Source organism: Argopecten irradians, unplaced genomic scaffold, assembly GCF_041381155.1.
Source record: "Argopecten irradians isolate NY unplaced genomic scaffold, Ai_NY scaffold_0338, whole genome shotgun sequence".
Classification (NCBI taxonomy): domain Eukaryota; kingdom Metazoa; phylum Mollusca; class Bivalvia; order Pectinida; family Pectinidae; genus Argopecten; species Argopecten irradians.
Genome location: NW_027187805.1, coordinates 15207 through 36397, shown reverse-complemented (window position 1 = coordinate 36397; position 21191 = coordinate 15207). Strand labels below are relative to the sequence as shown.

The window sequence follows — 21191 nt, the reverse complement described above, 5'->3', positions numbered from 1 at the left end:
AACCCTTATGACCCACTGATCACAAGTCAAAATGTTAAAGCGAATAGTCGGGCAAAGAAGGGCTAAAATCGGTAAAATGGTGTTAATATATCCAGTATAATTTCTTATGAAATAGAAAAATAAAATCTCCCATCAAAATCGCTCTGTATGCGAAGAAATTAATATTTAATATGGGAATCCTAATGCGTCCTCCCGACCGGCTATCTGTGCAGTTCAATCTTAACGCATGCGCAACATCCACCACTCTCTGTAGTAAACAAAAACATGGCTACCGTAGTTCTGAACCAAAAGGTTTCCGCCAAAACAACCAACTGACTCACCTAAAATGCGAAAGGAAAGGCAATGGAGCAGCGACAATCCCAACAAATGACTCGGTTAACATTACGACGCATGGAGAGTGTTAATACAACTTGTTATTGTTTCTTTACAACGGTACACATGACGTACGCCGCGATGTGCCATTCTGCAACAAACTACAATAAGTTTTGGATTCTGTAATCTACATTATTGACCTTCTAAAAAAGGCAGAAATTGGCATGTGTTTCGAATCATATGTGGAAGTATGTATTGAAGTCTATCTGCTCACGTATATCATTTAACGGTACATATACCTGTATAGTGTGTACCCTGAATGACGCCGTATACGTAAGCGTGAGTTGATTTCACCAACAGTGTGTACGTGTAACAGCTATAGACTGATAGTGGACTGCAGCTATTCCGGTATCAGTGATAAGCAAGTCTGGACAGTTGGATATATTTTTCTAATGAATTCTTCAAGGATCAACAAGTATCTTTTAAGAAATGTTATCAAAGATGACTTAACAAACCACTCAAGGAAACTTATATTCGTGTCTGACAGCAAAGGTGTTAGATTACGTGACAATGCAGACAATATCCTAAAGCGTGAGATCAAATGGTCATGTATCGGAGGAAGAAAAACATTGCAGGCAATCAACTACATATTGGAAAATGTGGAATTCTTTGTCAGGCAATATACTGATATTCTGCTTGTAATTTGGACAGGAACATGTGACCTTACAAGAAAACGCAGAAAAATTATAGAGATTAGCAACACAACACCAGAAAACGTGCGTGATCAATATGAAAGACTAAACGTACTTGAGAGTAGGTACAAAGAACATATGAAGATTGTGATATTGGAGTGTCCATTCTATTCAATTGTCTAGTGGAACTCTGTCAAAGGGCACAACAATTCGGAAGTGTTTGAAAACGAACAAAGAGTAACTCTTATCAAGGATAAAACATCTCAATGAGCTGATCTGTCAAATCAACGAAAGACGCTCAGTGAGTTCACCTAAATTCTGTATGGACCTGATAAAACACAGAACAAAGAAAGATAATGAGAATCCGGATGAAAAGAATATGCCTAGGATATCTCGATGACGGTGTACATCCTGGAAAATTACTGAGTAGGTATTGGGCAAGACGTGTAGGATTGTCAGTCTGGAAAAGAGAGTGTTTCTTGAGATAATACATCATGGCGTCCAGAAAAAGGTCCAGAATGGACAGTGACGGAACAGCCATCTGTCCTGTTTGTGACATAAAACTCAAGAGAAATGATAAAGCAATCGAATGTGATGTTTGTAATTTGTTGTACTGTTTACCATGTAGTAAAGTTTCAACTCCACTGTACAACGCAATGATGGAAGACAATTCAGACATCATGTGGGTCTGCAAAGTATGTAAACAAAACTTCCCCAAACTGTCAGCAATCGAACAAGCTGTCAAAAAGATAGAATCCTGCACAGAGGAAAGATTGTCGAAGGTGGAAAACAAACTCGAACAATTGGAAATTGATATTCCAGAAAAAGTGAAAACAACTGTAGAGGGATTGAAAGGAGAAGTGATTGACAACCTAAGAAAAGATATTGGAGCAATAGTCAATGAACGGTTAAAAGAAGCAAATGATCAAAAGCGAAGAGAGCTCAATTTAATGGTGTTTAATTTGCCGGAATCAAAAGCTTCAACCGGGGAAGCAAGACGGAAAGAGGACCTACATCTCCTTTGTTGTATAGCTAGAGAACTAGAGATAACGGAATTTAACGTTAAACAAATTATTAGGATAGGAACGTACACCAAGGAAAAAGCAAGACCAGTTAAACTTGTGTTTGAAAACAGCAGAATCAGGAAAGTTATACTTGACAAAATCATGAATATAAAAAACATCCGCAACGAATGTCTACGTAGGGTTGTTATCACTCGAGACCTAACACCTGAGCAACGAAATAACAACAGGAAATTACGTGACGAACTGAAACAACGTAGAGATGCGGGAGAGAATGTGAAGATTCGCGCTGGTCAGATTGTAAAAGTCATGGGTGACGGCAGGAAATTGGTAAAGGTGAAACAGGCTGATAAAACATCTCAAATCGGTCGCCAAACACGAACAGGAGTGAACGAGGAGAAAGTGACACCACTACTTACCCCTGACCCTTTTGCGAAGCGAGGAGATTGCTCCAGCTTAGCACTTGGGCCTGGGGCAGTGGGAAATCTTGCTCCTGCCACAAACACACAAAACAACATAAGCACCATTCACCGCCCAGGTTCGCAGCCTTTATTGAACACAACATCGCTGTCACACGGACGTTACAACAACTACGATGAGTCGACATTAGTGGATAGCATCAATTTTTCTGTTATTCACCCATTAACAGACGACATTGAGGTTGATGATTCTAGTGACGAAGAACTGTCCATCATCTATTCTAAATAGGAAACCAGTTTTAACGAGCACAGTGTCTATACGACAGTTAGGACGAACACGAACAGCGACATTAAAGTAATATATAGTAATGTTGATAGCCTCATGAATAAAAGGAACGAGCTTCAACTGATAATTCAACAGGAAGCACCGTCAATCATAGCCCTAACCGAAATTTTGCCAAAAAACAACGCTAGAGATATTGATAAAATTGAGCTTGAAATTCCTGGATATGATTTGTTTACAAACGATTTGGAGAAAGGACGAGGTGTGGTCTTGTACATCGACCAACAACTTAAAGCCGAAGTGAATGAAGAAATTATGGAATTGGATTTTTCGGAAATGATCTGGTGCAATATAAATTTGAAAGGCAATGACACCCTAGTTGTCGGTTGTATTTATAGGAGTCCAAATAGCCCCAGGGAAAACTCGGACAAACTCATCCTTCTTATCAATTCTCTTATGGACTATTCCAGCCATTTACTTATTCTTGGGGATTTTAATATCAAAAATATCAACTGGGAACTGGAAAGTACAACCGAAACAATTGGTTCTTTAGCTTATGATTTTTTAGAGTGCATTAAGAAAGAAACTTTTTATTTCAACATATTCTTGAGGCTACTCGACACAGACATGGACAGAATCCATCTACTCTAGATTTGGTATTTACAAATGAAGAACATATGATACAAGATCTCAATGTTGGAACTCCTCTAGGTAAAAGTGATCACGCTGTGATAGTATTTAGACTAAATGTTTATACAGTAACGTCAACACCGCAAACCGATTTAATAAGATATTGCTACTATAGAGGAAACTACGATACCATGAACGAAGAACTAAGTTCAATTCGATGGGAGCATGAACTTCAAGGTTTGAACACATGCGATGCTTGGGATTACTTTGTCGATAAACTCTTCAAGGCAATTGATCAACATATACCAGTGTGCAAAGTAAGACCGTCGGATCGGAGGGTGAGGAAACCTTGGATGAAAGAGACCACCATCAATGCTTTAAAAATCAAACGAAAGACTTGGTATCAATATAAACACAATCAAACACCAGAAAACTACGAAACATATAGAATTGCCAGAAACGAAGCATCAAAACAGCAAAGAAGCTCAGTCGAGGAATATGAAAATAAAATAGTAACCGAATTTAAGGAAAATCCTAAAAGTTTCTGGAAATACATCCAAAGTAAAACAAAAACCAAATCAGTGATTCCAAATCTAGAAGATGAAAACGGCGATATTGTGACAACAGACGAAGAGAAAACAACAGTACTTAATCAGTTCTTTAGCAGTGTATTTACAATAGAGGACAACAACAATATACCGGAGTTCGAAGCAAGAACCAACATGGAACTCGGTAACCTGGAGATAACAATAGACCAGGTCGAAAAGAAACTCGGAGAATTAAATGTCGCTAAATCCCCTGGACCTGACAAGCTTCATCCTAAGATACTTTATGAGCTACGATCTGTAATCAGTGAACCACTGGCAATTATATTTGATAAATCTCTCAGAGAAAGCGTATTACCAAAGGTATGGAAAGAAGCAAACGTAACACCAATCTTCAAAAAAGGAAACAAACAGAAAGCCCAAAATTACAGACCCGTGAGTTTAACCAGTATTGTCGTAAAAATTTTGGAATCAATTTGCCGAAATCATATTATGGACTTTTTGGAAAATAATAAACTTCTATGTGAAGAACAGTTCGGTTTTCGATCAAAAAAATCTACATCATTGCAACTACTTGAAGTTCTAGATGACATCACAAGGGAACTAGATGAAGGCAACAATGTGGACATTGTATATTTAGACTTTCAAAAAGCATTTGACACTGTTCCACACAAACGTCTGCTGTCAAAAATTAAAGCTCTGGGGATTAATGGTAAAATGACCGCGTGAATAAAGGCGTTTCTATCAGATAGAAAACAACGGGTTGTTTTAAACGGAACAACATCATCCTGGATCCCGGTTATAAGCGGAGTACCCCAAGGTAGTGTGCTCGGACCTGTTTTATTTTTGATGTTTATTAATGACCTTCCAGAAACAACACATTCCATAACAAAACTTTTCGCGGATGATACCAAAGTGTATGGGACAGCCAATAACATCGACGATTCGGAAAAAATACAAAGAGACCTCAATAAATTGGACGACTGGTCACAGAAATGGCAATTGAAATTTAATGCTGACAAATGTAAAGTTATGCATTTTGGAAATAACAACATAGAAACCGAGTACAGTATGTTGGGGAACAACGGACAAAGTATATTAAGTATTACACGCGAAGAAAAGGATTTAGGTGTGATATTTGATCCAACTCTCAAATTCAGCATACACGTATCAACTTGTGTCAAGAAAGCAAATCGACTTCTGGGGATGATTAGGAGAACGTTTGGTCCACTCGAAAAAGACATGTTTCTGCCATTATATAAATCTCTCATTCGGCCACAGTTAGAATATGCTACTACAGTTTGGAGTCCACTGCTACTTAAGGATATTCAGCAACTAGAAAATGTGCAACGTCGGGCCACCAAACTAGTAAAAGGACTTTCCGACTTAACCTATTCAAACCGGTTAACTTGGATTACCATCTCTAGAGTACAGATGTAAAAGAGCTGAAGTTTTCAGAATTATTAATGAAATTGACATAACCAGTGATAGAGGCCGAAGCATGCTGACCAAACAAGACCATTACAGAACAAGGGGACACAACAAAAGATTACTGAAACCTCATACGAGACTTAACATTCGGAAACATTCATTTGCAATAAGAGTGATCAACGACTGGAACTCCCTACCTTCGGAAATTGTGAATGCCGAGTCGGTGAACAGATTCAAGACCCTCATAAACACGTATTGGAAGAACTGTGACATTAAGTTTTACCCTAGCTGTTATTGAAGACATTACTATAAGCAGGCTAAAACAATGGACATATAGTGTATATATTGTATATAAGGTATAGAACTGGATGTGCTCAATATTTCATTAGTTCAAGTTTTTGAGTTTTGCGCAAATATAATTATGATTATGTACAGACTATAGATTTAGGTGGTCAAGAAGCTTTGCTTAAAATAGACAGAAATCTGGTATATATAGTGAAGAGAACAGTTCAAACGAGCACGCGGCTCCGGACCGCTACTGTACGTACCTAGGCCTACTACCTGGTACTCCCTGCTCAGCTGATAGTGAGTGAGTCTTCGTATTTTGATCATTATGTAAATAGTCCCTAGCAGTATTTTTTCATGAATGAGTGGTCACACATGGTCACCTGTTTCTTACCTGTTCCCCAATCGCGTAAAACGTAACCCTGGGGTAAATAGCGGTTCTTTCGTGGGGCCTCTTTAGGGGTAATGCCCTGTATATTTATAAAATGTACCGTTGTGATGCATGTACAGTTATAATGTAACCGCTAGTGCATTATCAAGCTAAGATTTGTTTCAATTAATCTATAATATTAAGCTACCGGTCAATTCATACAGTTCTGATGTATATATTTATAGATTTTTAATTTGTAAATTATTGTTCTGTATATGTTTCTGGTAGTGTTATACACATACATTGTATGTAGGATTTACATTGTAGGTTAATTGGTAAAATTGTATTGTATATGTTCTGATATACACATATACATATGTACATGTAGGTTTTAGCTTGTTCTTTAGATATATTTGGAGGACACATACAGTATTATTTCTGGTCATAATAATAAATAGTGTTTGTATATTTATTACAACTGTACCTGGTTCATGTGTATATAACAAACTTACAGAAAATGTACTGCAGCCATGTATCATTTATAATTATTCTGAATTTTTGTTGGAACTGTAGATAATGAATTTTGTATCTTTTTTGAAACAATATTTGATTCTATTTAATGCATCAGTTCACAACTTATAAAATGTTTTCTCTAAAATAAAAAATTCACAACTTATAAAATGTTTTCTCTAAAATAAAAAAAAACCTGTAGAATGAACCTACATTTATTCATTTATATATATTTGAAATTGATCATTTCAATTTTTGTCATATTCAACAGATATAAAAAATTGTTGGTTCTTTTTTTTCAGGCACCATGCATGCATAGTGACATGAATACAGAAAGTTCATCCCTTGGACCTGTATACAAGTGTATGTATACATATACATACAATTAGCATCATATGAAGACTGAAGAATGTTGATTTGAGTGCTCTTGAAAGTAAACTTTACCAATATGGACCTAGAAGATCATGAACAGAACATTTAAACAGTATTAATTTATTAAATGTTCCTTTCAACTGCAATCATTAAATAAAATTATGATGCAATACTTTTTCATTGTTTAACTTTGTAGAAATATTTGTTTATATTAGTCCTCTAGATCCAGTGATTATAATTCTTGCATCCATATTCCTGCCCATTTGTTTGTCAGGGCTTGTGAGATAGCTTTTCAATTACTTTTAAAATATAAGGATTTTTTTTTACATATAGCAATATAGATACCATTGTCTTAGGATTTCTAAATTCTACTTTACAAGAGAGTAGACTCAACATATAAATAAAACCATAAAACTAGCAAGTTATCTGAAATGTTACAAATCTTTTTGTCTGAACCAAATTTCACATTTATTGTCTATGTGTAACTTGTACATAGACCATGTATTAATACTGTAGTAACAGTGATTACAAACACATAGACTGAAATGTAGTATGTAGTACTATGTACATCTGTCTTTGATTTGAGTTCTAAACAAAAAAGTGGTACCTATTGGGAAGTTGTAACTTGGGCGGGGGGGGGGGGGGGGGGGGGGGAATACAGAAGAAATAGCTACACATGGAAAAAAGACAGATATACAGTACCATATGGATTCAAAGTTGCTCCAAAATCAATGAGACTAAATAACCAAAAAAAAGCCATGTAAACCCCAAATATGCAATGACCAGATCAATGATAAAGCACCCTACCACTTCCAGTTATCTGTAGCTATTTCTTCTATATTTCAACCCCCACCCAAGTTACAAACTTCCCAACCTCACGATTCTTCTGTCTTTTAGCCCCCCCCCCCCCCCCCAACCCCACCCCCCCCCCCCAACACACACATACCTGATTGATTGTCATGTCATTTCAGGTTCCTATTCAGGTATTATTCCTAAAAACCAAAAAGCAAAAAGGGTATACACACTGTACTCTCAAAGGAGGGGAACCACTTCATTCAAAAATGGAATTTACAATTTCATCTTAATTTTGAAATTTTCAATTTAATTATTAATTACTGGACTATTAAAACAGTATAGAACCCCTCGGCTACAGACAAAGTACTGTGGTACACCTTTCTCTGAATTAATTACTTTTCTTCCAACTCAATCATCTTTTTCTCCATAGCACAAAAAAGAACGGGAAACAACAGAAAAGGAAAGTAACATACATGTAGGCCTATATGTTTTCTGGAAATATATATGATGTGTTAATTTTCACAGCATAGGCCTACATAAATGTGAAGAATTAAATATTATCAATGTTTGAGATAATTTCCTAGTTGTAATTCTATAGCAGCTACATGGAATGTACGTTTACATATATACATTGTACAATACATATACATCATAAAAGTTTCTTTCCTTCCAGCTGGGACATTCATGTCATCTCTCTCCAGAACTCAAATATTGTTTACAAAAAAAACCCAGAGACATAGATAATTTAATTAAATCTCTGCAAAAAACTACACGAATAATTGAACACATATATTGTACTTGTAAAATATCTATGTATGAGCTAATTTATTTTCACATCTTTGACAGCTACATGCATGGACGTTGTATGGAACGTTTTCGTGTGGTTTTAAATGGGAAATTATGTTACGATTATTTGTATTTAACCTTCATGATTCGGTTGATGTAAAATACGACGAATGCGATGCTGCAATCATAGGTATTTAGCACGCTGATAAGTCAAAGACCCTCTATAGACTAATATATAGAGAAAGGTAAGGAACTCCTCCGTGACGCAAAATTGGGTAATTTAGTTCAAAGTGTTGTAAAAAAAATATCCAGACCAGATATTTCAACGGCTTTGGTCTTAATTCAAAGTTAAGATGTTACACTTCACGATGATAACAAGAAATCCTACTGAACTTAACTACTTTTTTAACAAACAGCCTCGAAACTTGAAAAACTGACGAATTTCCGTTAGTCGGACACGATCGAGAACATTTTTGCAAACGAAAATGTCTATTCGCTACACTGAAAACTCGGCAGCCTACAATAACAGGCTTTGGCATAAACAAATATTAGGTGAAAACAACCTATTTACTTGTTTGACAGTTCGATCAAATCCCCCTCTCGTGGTCCTTATGTCGTTTTTCAGCTCTGATGCCTATCCGGGTCAACTTGACGGCCATCTTGTCACTATCTTGAAGTTATGTTAAACCTAATCTCATTGGTCGGTTGTTTTTAACTCTGCCATTCGGAACTTTTCGGCGCCTTTCCACTGTTTCGCTGATATGACACGAGGAGTTGCAAAAGGATTTATTTTGTAAACAAAGCGAGGAAGAAAATTTTGCCCGTCTGATTCTTGAGACGATAAATCCGATATGATGATTGGAGTTGGTTTCACAAAAGCGTAAGTCGTTTATCAAAAGGCAGTATATTGAAACAGTACAGCAAATTAAAAAAGATCACCACAATATAAAGGATTAATAGAGGTATTTTGTTGGTATAACAGTGCAGTAGTACAGTCATTGACAACAGGGGAAATATAATTATGTACCGTACTAAGCAAACAAAATGCATGTTAAACCCGATATATTCTCTCTATCAGGGACGTAAATAACACAACATGTCTCTGTCTCTAATTTGTAAAGTGTGAACTTTGTTTTCATACAATTTATTGCATTAATTTACAACCAATGCATATGAATTCTGTCTTCATTCAGTTAGTGCCGGAACCACGGGAGATGCGTGCGCAGCTTCATTATTCATAGCGTGCTTAAGACTTCAGAAAATCTGATGAACTTAGTTTAGCTCAGATTATTCTTCGTTTTTAGGTACAATTTCACGAGTTAATTGTTCCTTACTTTTGTCATTTGATACGCTAACGTGTTTTACATCGTTTGCTATCAATTTTTTCGGGAGCGTACCCATAGAGGCGTAATTATTCCCAGGACTTTGCCCCGAGGGGCTGGTCTTCCTTTGTCTGTTTGGCGGGGCTTATGGCCGCCATCTTGGGTTCACAGAAGATAGTGAAAGAATTCGATTTCGTTGGCGAAATTCTGAATAATATGGAGCCCAGACCTTCAGAGAAAAGCTCTAGAAAGTCAGAAAAACTCTCCAAATCTAAAGCTGTACCCAGTAACTCGGCTACAGTTAAGTCTATGACCAAATCTACACTAGAAAGTGAACCCACGTTGACTAAGACAATGGAGGTCGATCCACAAGATTGTGAGAGTCAGGACAAAAGTGCTAGCGATCGGGCGTCTCCGGAAGCCGAGTCTGCACAAATCAACAATGACTTGTCAACTACAATGGCAATGTTCATGGGGAACATGCAAAATCTGATGCAGCAACAAATGCGCATTTTCCAGATGTTACCCTTTGATAATGGCGGACATGATTCTCAAGAGTATCATGATCAGGTTAGTGATGACGAGTCTGACATGGATGTGTGTGACAAAATAGATGAAATTTTACGAAATGATGTCATTCAAACTTCATCAGCTACTGATAAAGCAGGATCTGCCGAAAACTCGTCAAATGACGATCTACCCGATTATTTGACCAAAACGGCCAAAGAAATCACAGCAGATGAACCGACTGGGCCAGAAATTAAAAACGACAAACTGGCGAATTTGATTACGGACATGCTTAGCAAACGCATGTCGGTGGATAAAATCAAGGCGAAAATGTCGGACTATCCTCGGCCCGCAAATATTAAAATGATAGTGGCGCCAAGATGTAACAGCACCATATACAGAAGCTTGAATCAACACATCAAGCAGCGGGATGTTAGTTTTCAACAAATGCAGAAGCGACTTGTGTCGGGGTTAACTCCCCTTGCACGTGCACTGGAGCGCTTAACGGAAATGCGGAAAACTGAAAGTAGCTCTCGAGCTGAGATTGACGAACTGTTGAAATTAATCCTCGATGGATTTCTTCTAGTAGCTAACGCTTCTCAGTTGTTTAGTCAACGTCGACGAGAACTTATCAAACCGGATCTCAACAAACATTTCGCAAACTTGTGTTCTGTGAGTAATCTGGTCACCACAGAATTGTTTCGCAACGAACTTTCACAAGCGGTGCGTGATATTAGTGAAACAAACAAACTATCACATAGCGTGTCTAAATTCGCCTATAGTAATATTAAGGGTGCTTCCCGTTACTCTAACAAAGGGAAAGCTGGTTGGAGGCCGTATAACAACAAACCTTATGACAGGCCGTATTTCAATCATCGTGGATCAAGTGGCGGTAACTACCGTAAACAGGGTAATGGTGGCCAGTCACATTTCCACAAAAACAAGCCAAAAAACTCCAAGAAGGGGCAGGAGAGAAAATAGACTTGCCTAGCAGTACTCCTGTCCTTACTGAGGTAAGTACTGATCTTGAAAATTGTTGGAATACTTTTCACACAAAAACAGTTCCTTTTTTGCACAAGCAAGTAGGACAGTTTGTAGCAGGTAACATTAAGAACAAGTTTTCTATTTGGAAAACCCTGAAAAGTGATTTTGATTTGTTAGAGGCTATTCAAGGGGTCACAATTGAATTTATTGCAGAACCTTGTAACCGCTTGTCATTTGGCAATGTACAATACGAATTTAATGATAAAGAGAAATTTCTGAAGAAATTAACAAGTTGTTGATAAAACATGTATTGGTGGAGGTTGAACCTTCAGGAGATCAGATACTTTCAAACATTTTCATTCGCCCAAAAAAGGATGGGTCTTTCAGAATGATATTGAATTTAAAAGAGGTCAATGAAACAGTAGTTTACCGCCATTTTAAGATGGATACATTGAAAACTGCAATAAATTGAATTACCCCAGACTGTTATATGGCATCAATAGATTGGAAAGATGTTTATTACACAGTGCCAATTCATCATCAACATCAAAAGTATCTGCGATTTATGTTTGAGGGGAAAACATATCAATATACAGCAATGCCTAATGGGCTTGCTTCAGCTCCCCGCATGTTTACTAAAATTACTAAACCTTTTTTCTCACTGTTACGTAAACTTGACCATAGTAACACATCGTATATTGATAATTCCCTTTTAGTGGGGGACACCAAGGAGGAATGGCAACGGAATGTGATAGATACAGTGTCTTTATCAACAGACTGTGGGTTTATGATTCACCCAATAAAGTCTGTATTTGAGCCTGTTCAACAGATCGAATATCTGGGGTTTGTGTTGAATTCTGTAGATATGACAATATGTCTCCCACAGAGAAAACGTGAGAAAGTTAAAGACATCTGTGCTTTGCTTTTAAATACAGCTTTGCCTACAATAGAAGCATTGGCACAATGTATTGGGGTTTTAGTATCATCCTTCCCTGGTGTACAGTATGGTCCTCATTATAGATGACTTGAAAATGAAAAGATTCAGGCTCTGAAGAGGTCAAAAGGAAATTTCAGCCCATTGTACACTCTCACACGAGAGTAAAACTGATCTACCCTGGTGGATCAATAACATTGATAGGGCATATGCCAAGATCTCGCATCAACCCCCCTTCCATTGTTCTTACCTCTGATGCCTCCAAGAAAGGTTGGGGAGGTATACGGTATGATGAAGATGGAAAAATTGTAAAATCCGCGGGGGGAAGATGGTCAGAAGCTGAAACTGATGAGCACATAAATGTGCTAGAACTTCGGGCTGCTTGGTTTTCCTGTCTAGCATTATGTAGAAATGAGAGAAATGATAAATTGCTTATATATTACATGAGAGAAATGATAAATTGCTTATATATTACATATGGGTGGTAAAACATCAACATGTAACGCATTAGCAGGGCAGATATGGGATTGGTGTCTGGATAATAACTTATGGTTATCAGCAGCACACATATAGCAGGTAGAAATAACTGTGATGCTGACTTTGAAAGTAGACTTGAACATGAAAACACTGAATGGAAACTAGATTCCAATCTGTTTCACATGGTTACTCAACATTTTGGAACACCGGAAGTAGATTTATTTGCAAGTCGCCTAAATAACCAATTAACAAAATATGTTTCTTGGCGACCTGATCCATATGCCATTGCTGTAGATGCCTTTACCATACCATGGAATACATTTGTATATATTTTCCCACCATTTTCTTTATACGGAAAAATATTGCAAAAAATCCGAATCGATAAGTCGGAAGCAATTATTATTGCCCCGTATTGGACCACTCAAGCTTGGTTCACCCAAATTGTTCAGTGTCTTATAGACTGTGTTTTTATTCTTCCTTGCAGCAAGAAGACTCTAACGCACCCCCATCAGCAGAAAAAGATACCAACAAAAATGACGTTGCTGGGATGCAAGGTTTCCGGACAGCCATCCAAAAATGGAGCCTTTCTAAAGAGACTGAATCAATCTTGTTGTCCTCATGGCGAGCTGGAACCTACAAACAATACAACACATATATTCAAAAGTGGTATAAGTATTCAATCGAGAGGTCATGTGATCCCATGTCACCATCTGTGAAGGACATCTTGGATTTTTTGACAGTTCTATTCCACGGAGGTATCGGCTACAGCGCACTGAATACTGCTCGATCAGCTTTATCGTCTTTCCTCGATATTGACAATAAACCATGTGGACACCATCCTTTAGTGAAAAGATTTTTACGGGGTGTGTTTCAACTGCGGCCAGCGTTACCGCGTAACACTGTTACCTGGGACCCACAACAGGTTTTGACCTATTTAGAAAACATGGACTGTTCTGGTCTTAAAAACCTCACGCTGAAAGTGACTGTGTTATTGGCCTTGTTAACAGGGCAACGGGCCCAATCTTTACATCTGATGGATGTAAGGAATATTACAACAACTACAGATTCTGTCAAACTACGGTTTGGGGATAAACTTAAACACACAAGGCCCGGCCATCATCAGCAGGAAATTTTACTTCAAGCTTTTTCTAAGCCTGATATTTGTGTTGTGCGGACTCTCAATCGCTATTTAGAGGAGACAGAGCAGTTGCAGTTGCGGAAAGAGACTACCCAACTGTTGATCAGTTATCAAAAACCGTATACCCCGGTTACACGTTCTACAGTCTCTCGGTGGGTCAAAATGGTACTGACCATGGCAGGAATAGACATGAACATTTTTACCCCGCATAGTACTAGAGCTGCCTCAACATCAGCAGCTCAAAGGACAGCAGTGCCTATTAACACTATTTTGCAAACAGCCGGATGGAGTAACAAATCCACATTTGGAGTGTTTTATAATAAACCATTGCTTGAACAAACCTACAAAATTTCTGAAAATTCTTAATTTGTGTTACTTATGACAGTTGTACATGTGTTTACTTGGGACATCTTTACCTAACAGTATTGTGATCGTGTCTTGACAATTTTAGTACATTCCATGGATATACCTAGTTATGTTGTACGTTTGGAGTGACTCAATATTTCACCTTTTATGAGGTGTCATAGACACATTATTAATTGACTGTTTTTGTTAAGTGTTAGTATTTATTGCAGTGTCATATGGTGCAATATTAATATTTACAACACTACGTTTAGTTGCAAGTGAACTTAATTTCGTTTTGTTTTCATTACCTCTTGAATATTTTATGATAGACTTTATATAAGGTGTGTATAAGATGTAACTGACCAGAGATGATTAACTTTAGAGTTTAGTCTATCAACAACTTGGTTTCGATTTTTAGTTATCTTAGAGTATTGTTTGGTATCTGAATTTGTTAGCTGGCTAGTTCAGACCTTAGTAGATATTCCTGTTTTACTGTTGGTTGATACTATGTACATTTGAGTTTATATGTTTAATACAACATTTGACTTTATCACCTTTTTGTGTTTTGTTTCATGAATGAACGCTGTCTTTGAATGTCTCCCGTGGTTCCGGTACTAACTGAATGAAGACAGAATTAGAAAATTAAATGAGACTTACCTGGAAGTTGAAATTTGATTGTAATTCTGTCTTCATTCTGGTTAGTACAAGGGATCACGGGCCCTCCCTATTTTTATTTTCCCACCCTTCAACTTTTTGTAAGTTGTCATGGGTTACTTGTTGGTTTTGCGGTACCTAGTGAATTTTCTATTAGTTTGTGTGATCCCTAGTATCAAGCGTTCATTCACTGGCTTTGAAGAATGAATAATGAAGCTGCGCACGCATCTCCCGTGATCCCTTGTACTAACCAGAATGAAGACAGAATTACAATCAAATTTCAACTTCCAGGTAAGTCTCATTTAATTTTCTAATTAAAGCACATGTTGGTACACACACATATATAGAGACTACTCTACATGTGTTTTAAATTGAAAATCATTACCATTGTAGGTCACCATAAACAAAATGAATTTAACTTCAAAACAACGTGAGGCACTCGATATTGTCAATGAGGGACACAACCTGTTTCTTGGTGGACCTGCAGGGACCGGAAAATCATTTCTTTTGTGCGAAATAGTTAAGGCACTTCGCCTATCTGGGAAATGCGTGCATTTGACATGCACCACAGGCATAGCCTGCACTAACTTTCCCCCAGAACTTGGTGCTATGACAGTACACCGATGGTCAGGAATTCAGGATGGACGTTATAAGGCACAGGAAGTTATATCTCTTATAAAAAGCCATGCCAAATTCCAAGATGCACTACATCGAATTAAAAACACTGATACCCTCATAATAGATGAAGTGTCTATGCTCAGTGAGAGACTTTTCAATCTGCTAGCTGAAGTTTGCACCATAAAGGATTCATCCAAACAATTTGGTGGTATGCAGTTGATTATGTGTGGGGATTTTGTGCAGTTGCCTCCTGTACCGAACATGCTATACAATGATGATGGGAAGTACTGTTTTGAAAGTCCCTTATTTGAGCAGCTATTATGCCACAAGATTTATTTGAACGAAATAGTGAGGCAAAATGATCAACAGCTCATCCGTAGTATATGGGAAGTTTCGTTTGGAGAAGTATCGGATGACACATTAATGTATATAAAAACTCTGCAAAGGCCCTTATCGCCTGATCAGCAGTCAATCAAACTGTTTGCTACCACTCACCTTGTTGACAATTATAACCGTAAATGTGTGGTTGAGGCAAGGGGTGTTGTAGGAGAATATTTGGCAGAAGATACTGGTGAAAACCGACATTTTATCTCGACTGATGGCACCAAAGATCCTTTGGCTGAAAGTGGGATCTCCTGTGATTCTGTTAAGGAATATCAGCAAAATATTATTCAATGGTCTCAGAGGGACTGTATTGGCAGTGGAGCCGGATGGACCAGTGGTAAATTTTCCAACAGCAAACCAAACATTGAAGATACCCAAGATGACATTCACTGGTATATTGTGTTATAATGATGATAAAATTGTCATTTGACAGAGCTATTCCGTCTTTTGCATATTACAGAATTTTCTGACCTTGCGGGTAGGTATTGATTGTGACGTCATGTATTTGCGAGTGTAACGCCATAATTTTGGGAGAAAACAACGTGAATTGCACTCACAAAATAACGTCACAATGGATATATATTAGTCTATAGTGGGTCTTTGACTTATCAGCGTGCTAAATACCTATGCTGCAATAATTGCCCCTTGGCCCATCTCTGCATCGGCCGAATATTTGTGTCGATTTCCATGTGTTAAGATGCTTTTATCGAAAAATGATTACAAAGCATTGTCATTAATGTAAGAATACTTCATTTGCATCAAATGTATCATCTCAAAACAACAATTTACATACCGCATTAGTGGTTTATCACACGAAACGAAACCGACACGACTGAGAAACACATGTCCATGTTGACATTTCCACACAGCCTCGTTTTCAAAAGTTTGGCGAATTTATATTTAGAACTGTGCTAAATTTACACGGGGCTTCCCCAAAATTTCAATGGTCAAAACTGGACACCGTAAGCAGAACTTGACCATCATTATGGTATGCAATGACTTTTGGAAGGCCAAAGAACGCATTTAGACTGGTTTCCTTTGCCCGACTATTCACTTTAAAAATAGTCATAACATTGACTTTTTTCAACTGAAGTAGCAGATGAGGTATCAAAATGACCACAATAGAACGACATATCCAAACCCGTGACTGAGAATAACCCGATCTCGATCACTTACAGGTAATAGATTTTGTTAATATATTTGGCAAACTTAAGCTAAGTTCTTTGCAATATATATTTAATATATCATTATAATCAGTTTGTGGGTCAAATAGGCCATGGGCTAGGAGGGTCCCACATGCAAACCTCCGAACCAATATTTTTCTGAACCCTTATGACCCACTGATCTCAAATCATAATGTTAACATTGCATAAGTTGGGATGAACTTTTGAAACATAATCACAACTGAGGTTAGCCGAGGTTGGAATCTTAGCCCGAGACTGAAATAACCCAATCTCGGTCATTTACAGGTTATATATATTTTTCTCGTACCTTTATCTAATCCAGTAATATTAGACGTAGGTATTGAGAAACTTCTGATGGGCAATACCGACTTCTAATCTGGCAAGGCTATTATGAGTCTTTGCAAGTTCGCCCTCGAACTAGAGCGCGAGTTGTACATATATATAGTTGATATGGAAAAACACATTTATGAGTATTATTCGCTAAATTTTCATAGGAAAATGAGTCAAACATTCAGAAATCAATTGAGGAGAACGTGTATCTAGACAGAAAGATCTATCACTGTTTCAAGAACTTCATTCTAGGATAACTCTACAAATGGCTGTTGTGTCAAGATATACAAAATATGTTGTAAAGAATTTGGATTTATGGTAAAGCTCAGAACCCTTCCTATTACCAGCTGTATCGCCACCACTTCGACTGCCGTACACGAGTCTCCGAGAGACAACCCCGCACCCCCAGTTGCCCCACGCGCTATACATCCTAGCAAATCCGCTCTGGGATCGACACTAATGCGCTGAAATATCCTATTAAGAAATGTTGCCGTTTTTTTCCAAAGAAAGAGTCAATTTACAAACAACCAACAGTATATTGTAATTCCGGTCATAACATCAATGTGAGAATTCTTAAAATTGGCTATTATGATGATCTTGTTAAATAGTTGTAATTGGTTGGAGTGGAGATGAGATACTCAATATCAAGAATATATCAAGTCTGGTCCAATGGGAAATCTTTTTTAGGGTGAGAGGCAAGCAAAAAGGCAATATACACAAAGAAACTCTGTGGATGGTTTTACAGACGGTTTGTAAATATCTTGAAATAGCATTAGTGAATATTCGTTTAACCTAATTGAGTGTTAATAATAGGAAATCATAACTGTACATAAGTTTTTATAACCTTTTTTATTTTTTATTTTTTTTTTGTTTGTTATTCAAATATTCAATCACATGTTGGAGGAAATAATGATATTCCTTCATTCAGTATAGGACAGTTATAGGTAATGGTCCCATAATCTTGGAGGTAAAGCACAGAAACATATAATAGATAATATCACAACTATATGACATCCTGGATTCGCGAATATACCTGCCGATGTATTCAGGAATGATGTCTGTATTGATGTAATTTACATAACTAATATGGGTAAACTATAAACAGGTTTAGAGTATACTCTATTTATTATATCTCCATTCATGTAACATAAAATACAAATGAACCTATTTAAAATAATCCTTAACAAAGATAAAATCCTTTAAAACTATACCGGTTTTTCGTTGCGTTCATAAGATTCATAATGGCACTATTTACCATATCGATTTGTTGATCTGTAAATATGTCCGCCGTCTCTAGTGAATAGGTTTGTTTCCGGTGATGCTGTCCTTCTTTGTTGACATCTGTACAGATATAATCCATTTCTGTCGGCTGGACATCAAGGAATTTGCTGATCTTCGTAAGTGTTGGGATGAGGTTTTCTTTCAAATCCTTATAACGTACCACCAAGGAACGGTTTTCAAACACGGTCAGCCATGATAAGTAGGAATTCACCCACGCATTACTCCCATGTTTCACAGATGCATGCCAGGCTGACAAAAAAAATAATGAAAAAAAAATAAAAAAGAAAACATACGTTATCTGTAAGACTTTTGTTCAAGAACGATAATCCTGTTCAGGATTATGAAACAATGTAAAAAACAATATCAGACGCGCAATCGCAGCTCCCAGGAGTTTATTGCTATGGCATACAAGATATATAGGAAGATTATTATTATAGGAGGACAGCTAAAACATGTATATTACCTCTTAGGTTGTGACAATTGAAGTTTGTTATATAGGTATATCCATCTCGCAGTTTTTATTATGTATTGTGTAAGGTCTTCATGCTCACAAAGGTTTAAATGGAATAGTAAAGAGGTCTCACTCCTCAACAAAATAAAGACTAAATATAAATAACAATAACGTGATTATTTCAATTGTAGCAGGTTTTAATTTACATAATGATACGGTTGCCTTCTAGCTTCGCACTAGGGGGAATTTCCCTTTAGTTCAGTCGGTAGAGCGGCGGACCAGTAAGTCCGTGGTCGCGGGTTCGAGCTCGGCTGGCGGCACACTACTCTTGCCCTGTAACATTTGGTGCTGTAGACCACATCAAGCGAAATCTTTACGAGATTGAGAGGCTTCGTTGTAGACAGAACCTGGATTGGTCTGTATTCAGTAGCGCGAACACGTTTGAAAGGGGGGAATTGTGTAGGCAGGTTTTAACTGTAAAGAGCGGCGGACCAGTAAGACCGGGATACACAATGTTTAGTAATTTGAAATTGTTAATGTTTCAGTAAGATGTATTTGACCTGATCATGATTAGTGTTACAATGTACACGGAATGTTACCAGCATCGTTATATTTAGATGATTTCGGCGACGTTTTTGTATCAAGACATATAGATAAAATATAATTTAAAATGTTTCATCATGCAACATTTATATTGGTTCTAGATTTATTTCAGTTTTCATGTACAGTCTTTATTTGTAGGAACTGGATATGAAGCACTTAAATTCTGGAACGTCACTTCCTTGAACGTTAAAATATACTTACTTACTTAATACAACAACCAGATTACAATATCATAGGCTTTGTCTCATTTTCAGAATAAAACACTGATGATGTTTTTTTAAGTAACATATAACAGCCCATGTTATAAATCATGCATGGAATTTTGTTTTCGTTAAGTGATTGAGTAATTTACCAAAGAGTACGTGTTCACATAAGTAATAAGTAATGTGTATTTATATTAAAGTGAATAGTCGGGCAAAGGAAACCAGTCTAAATGCGTTCTTTGGCCTTCCAAAAGTCATTGCATACCATAATGGGGGTGTTCTCTGAACGCCAACATATTTATCAACAATAGGTAGGTGTTGTTTTAGAAAACAATAGGAAGGCAATTATATACTGTTTCATATAAGTCTTACCTGTAGATTTACCTGAGATTCACCTGTGGTGCTCAACAAAATATGAAGTGTATGCATAAGGGACTATACTTCTACTTATTAATGAAAGGACAACAAATTCATACATACATATAGCTCTACATTACAGCACTAAAAAATATTTTAATATCAAAATTTACAAAGTTTGAAAAATAAAACAATGTCAGCACTAACCACATGCATGCAGCATTGATTTTTCAAAAAATGAAGTTATGGAGGAAATACAATTGTTCTTATTAATGAAAGGACAACACATGAAATAGATATTAATTTAAAATTCAAACATCTGAAACTGAAAAATTACACAAAGAAAGTTAAAACATCTTAAACTAAAACAATACATACAGAAAATTAAAATATCTGAAACTGAAAAACTACACAAAGAAAGTTAAAACATCTGGAACTAAAAAATTACTTAAATATCTGAAACTGAAGAATTACTCACAGAAAGTTAAAACATCTGAAACTTAAAAAATACATAGAGAAAGTTAAAACATCTGAAACTTAAAAATTACTTACAGAAAATTAAAAACCTGAAACTGAAAAAAGTAAAAACTTCTTAAACTAGAACGGCGAAATTGGAGACAGGTAAGATGTTGTTGTCTCATCCCAGGTGAAGAAGAGTGGATGCAGCATCAGCGTAGTCCATTAAGTCCATAGCTCCAGTTTCCAGCCTCTGTTTCAGAACAGTCAATCTGGAGTCAATTCTTCGGTACTTCCTGGAACGTGGTCGTTGACTTCCCCCGGCCCTCTTCTGGATGTTGGAGATCTCGTTAGAAGCCTCAGTGTCTTTGAAAACTGGATGATTGTGTAGAGGTATAGGATGGGCTGCTGGACGTTCTCTTCAGTTTGCGTGCATGACTCACAGATGGTTCTGTGTGCGTGGAGTCCCTCTGTTTGTGTAGTGGTTCCACATGGTCGATGTCCCGCCCTC

At 37.1% G+C, this 21191-nt stretch overlaps 2 protein-coding genes across 2 annotated transcripts; both read left to right on the top strand.

Annotated features, from left to right (window-relative positions):
• The first annotated feature begins 9633 nt into the window (after positions 1–9633).
• On the top strand, positions 9634–14709 carry LOC138312483 (uncharacterized). The gene is made up of 2 exons (XM_069253341.1): positions 9634–11294; positions 13161–14709. The coding sequence occupies exon 1, from the start codon at positions 9922–9924 to the stop codon at positions 11260–11262; it is 1341 nt and encodes a 446-aa protein (XP_069109442.1). The 5' UTR covers positions 9634–9921; the 3' UTR covers positions 11263–11294; positions 13161–14709.
• Positions 14710–15221: 512 nt separating this feature from the next.
• On the top strand, positions 15222–16245 carry LOC138312485 (uncharacterized). The gene is given in 2 exon segments (XM_069253342.1): positions 15222–16016; positions 16018–16245. Coding segments are annotated over 2 exon segments (1023 nt in total).
• The last annotated feature ends 4946 nt before the right edge of the window (positions 16246–21191 follow it).

Excerpts from the sequence above, each read along its gene's own strand:
- LOC138312483 (XM_069253341.1), top strand. The coding sequence starts at position 9,922 with ATGGCCGCCATCTTGGGTTCACAGAAGATAGTGAAAGAATTCGATTTC.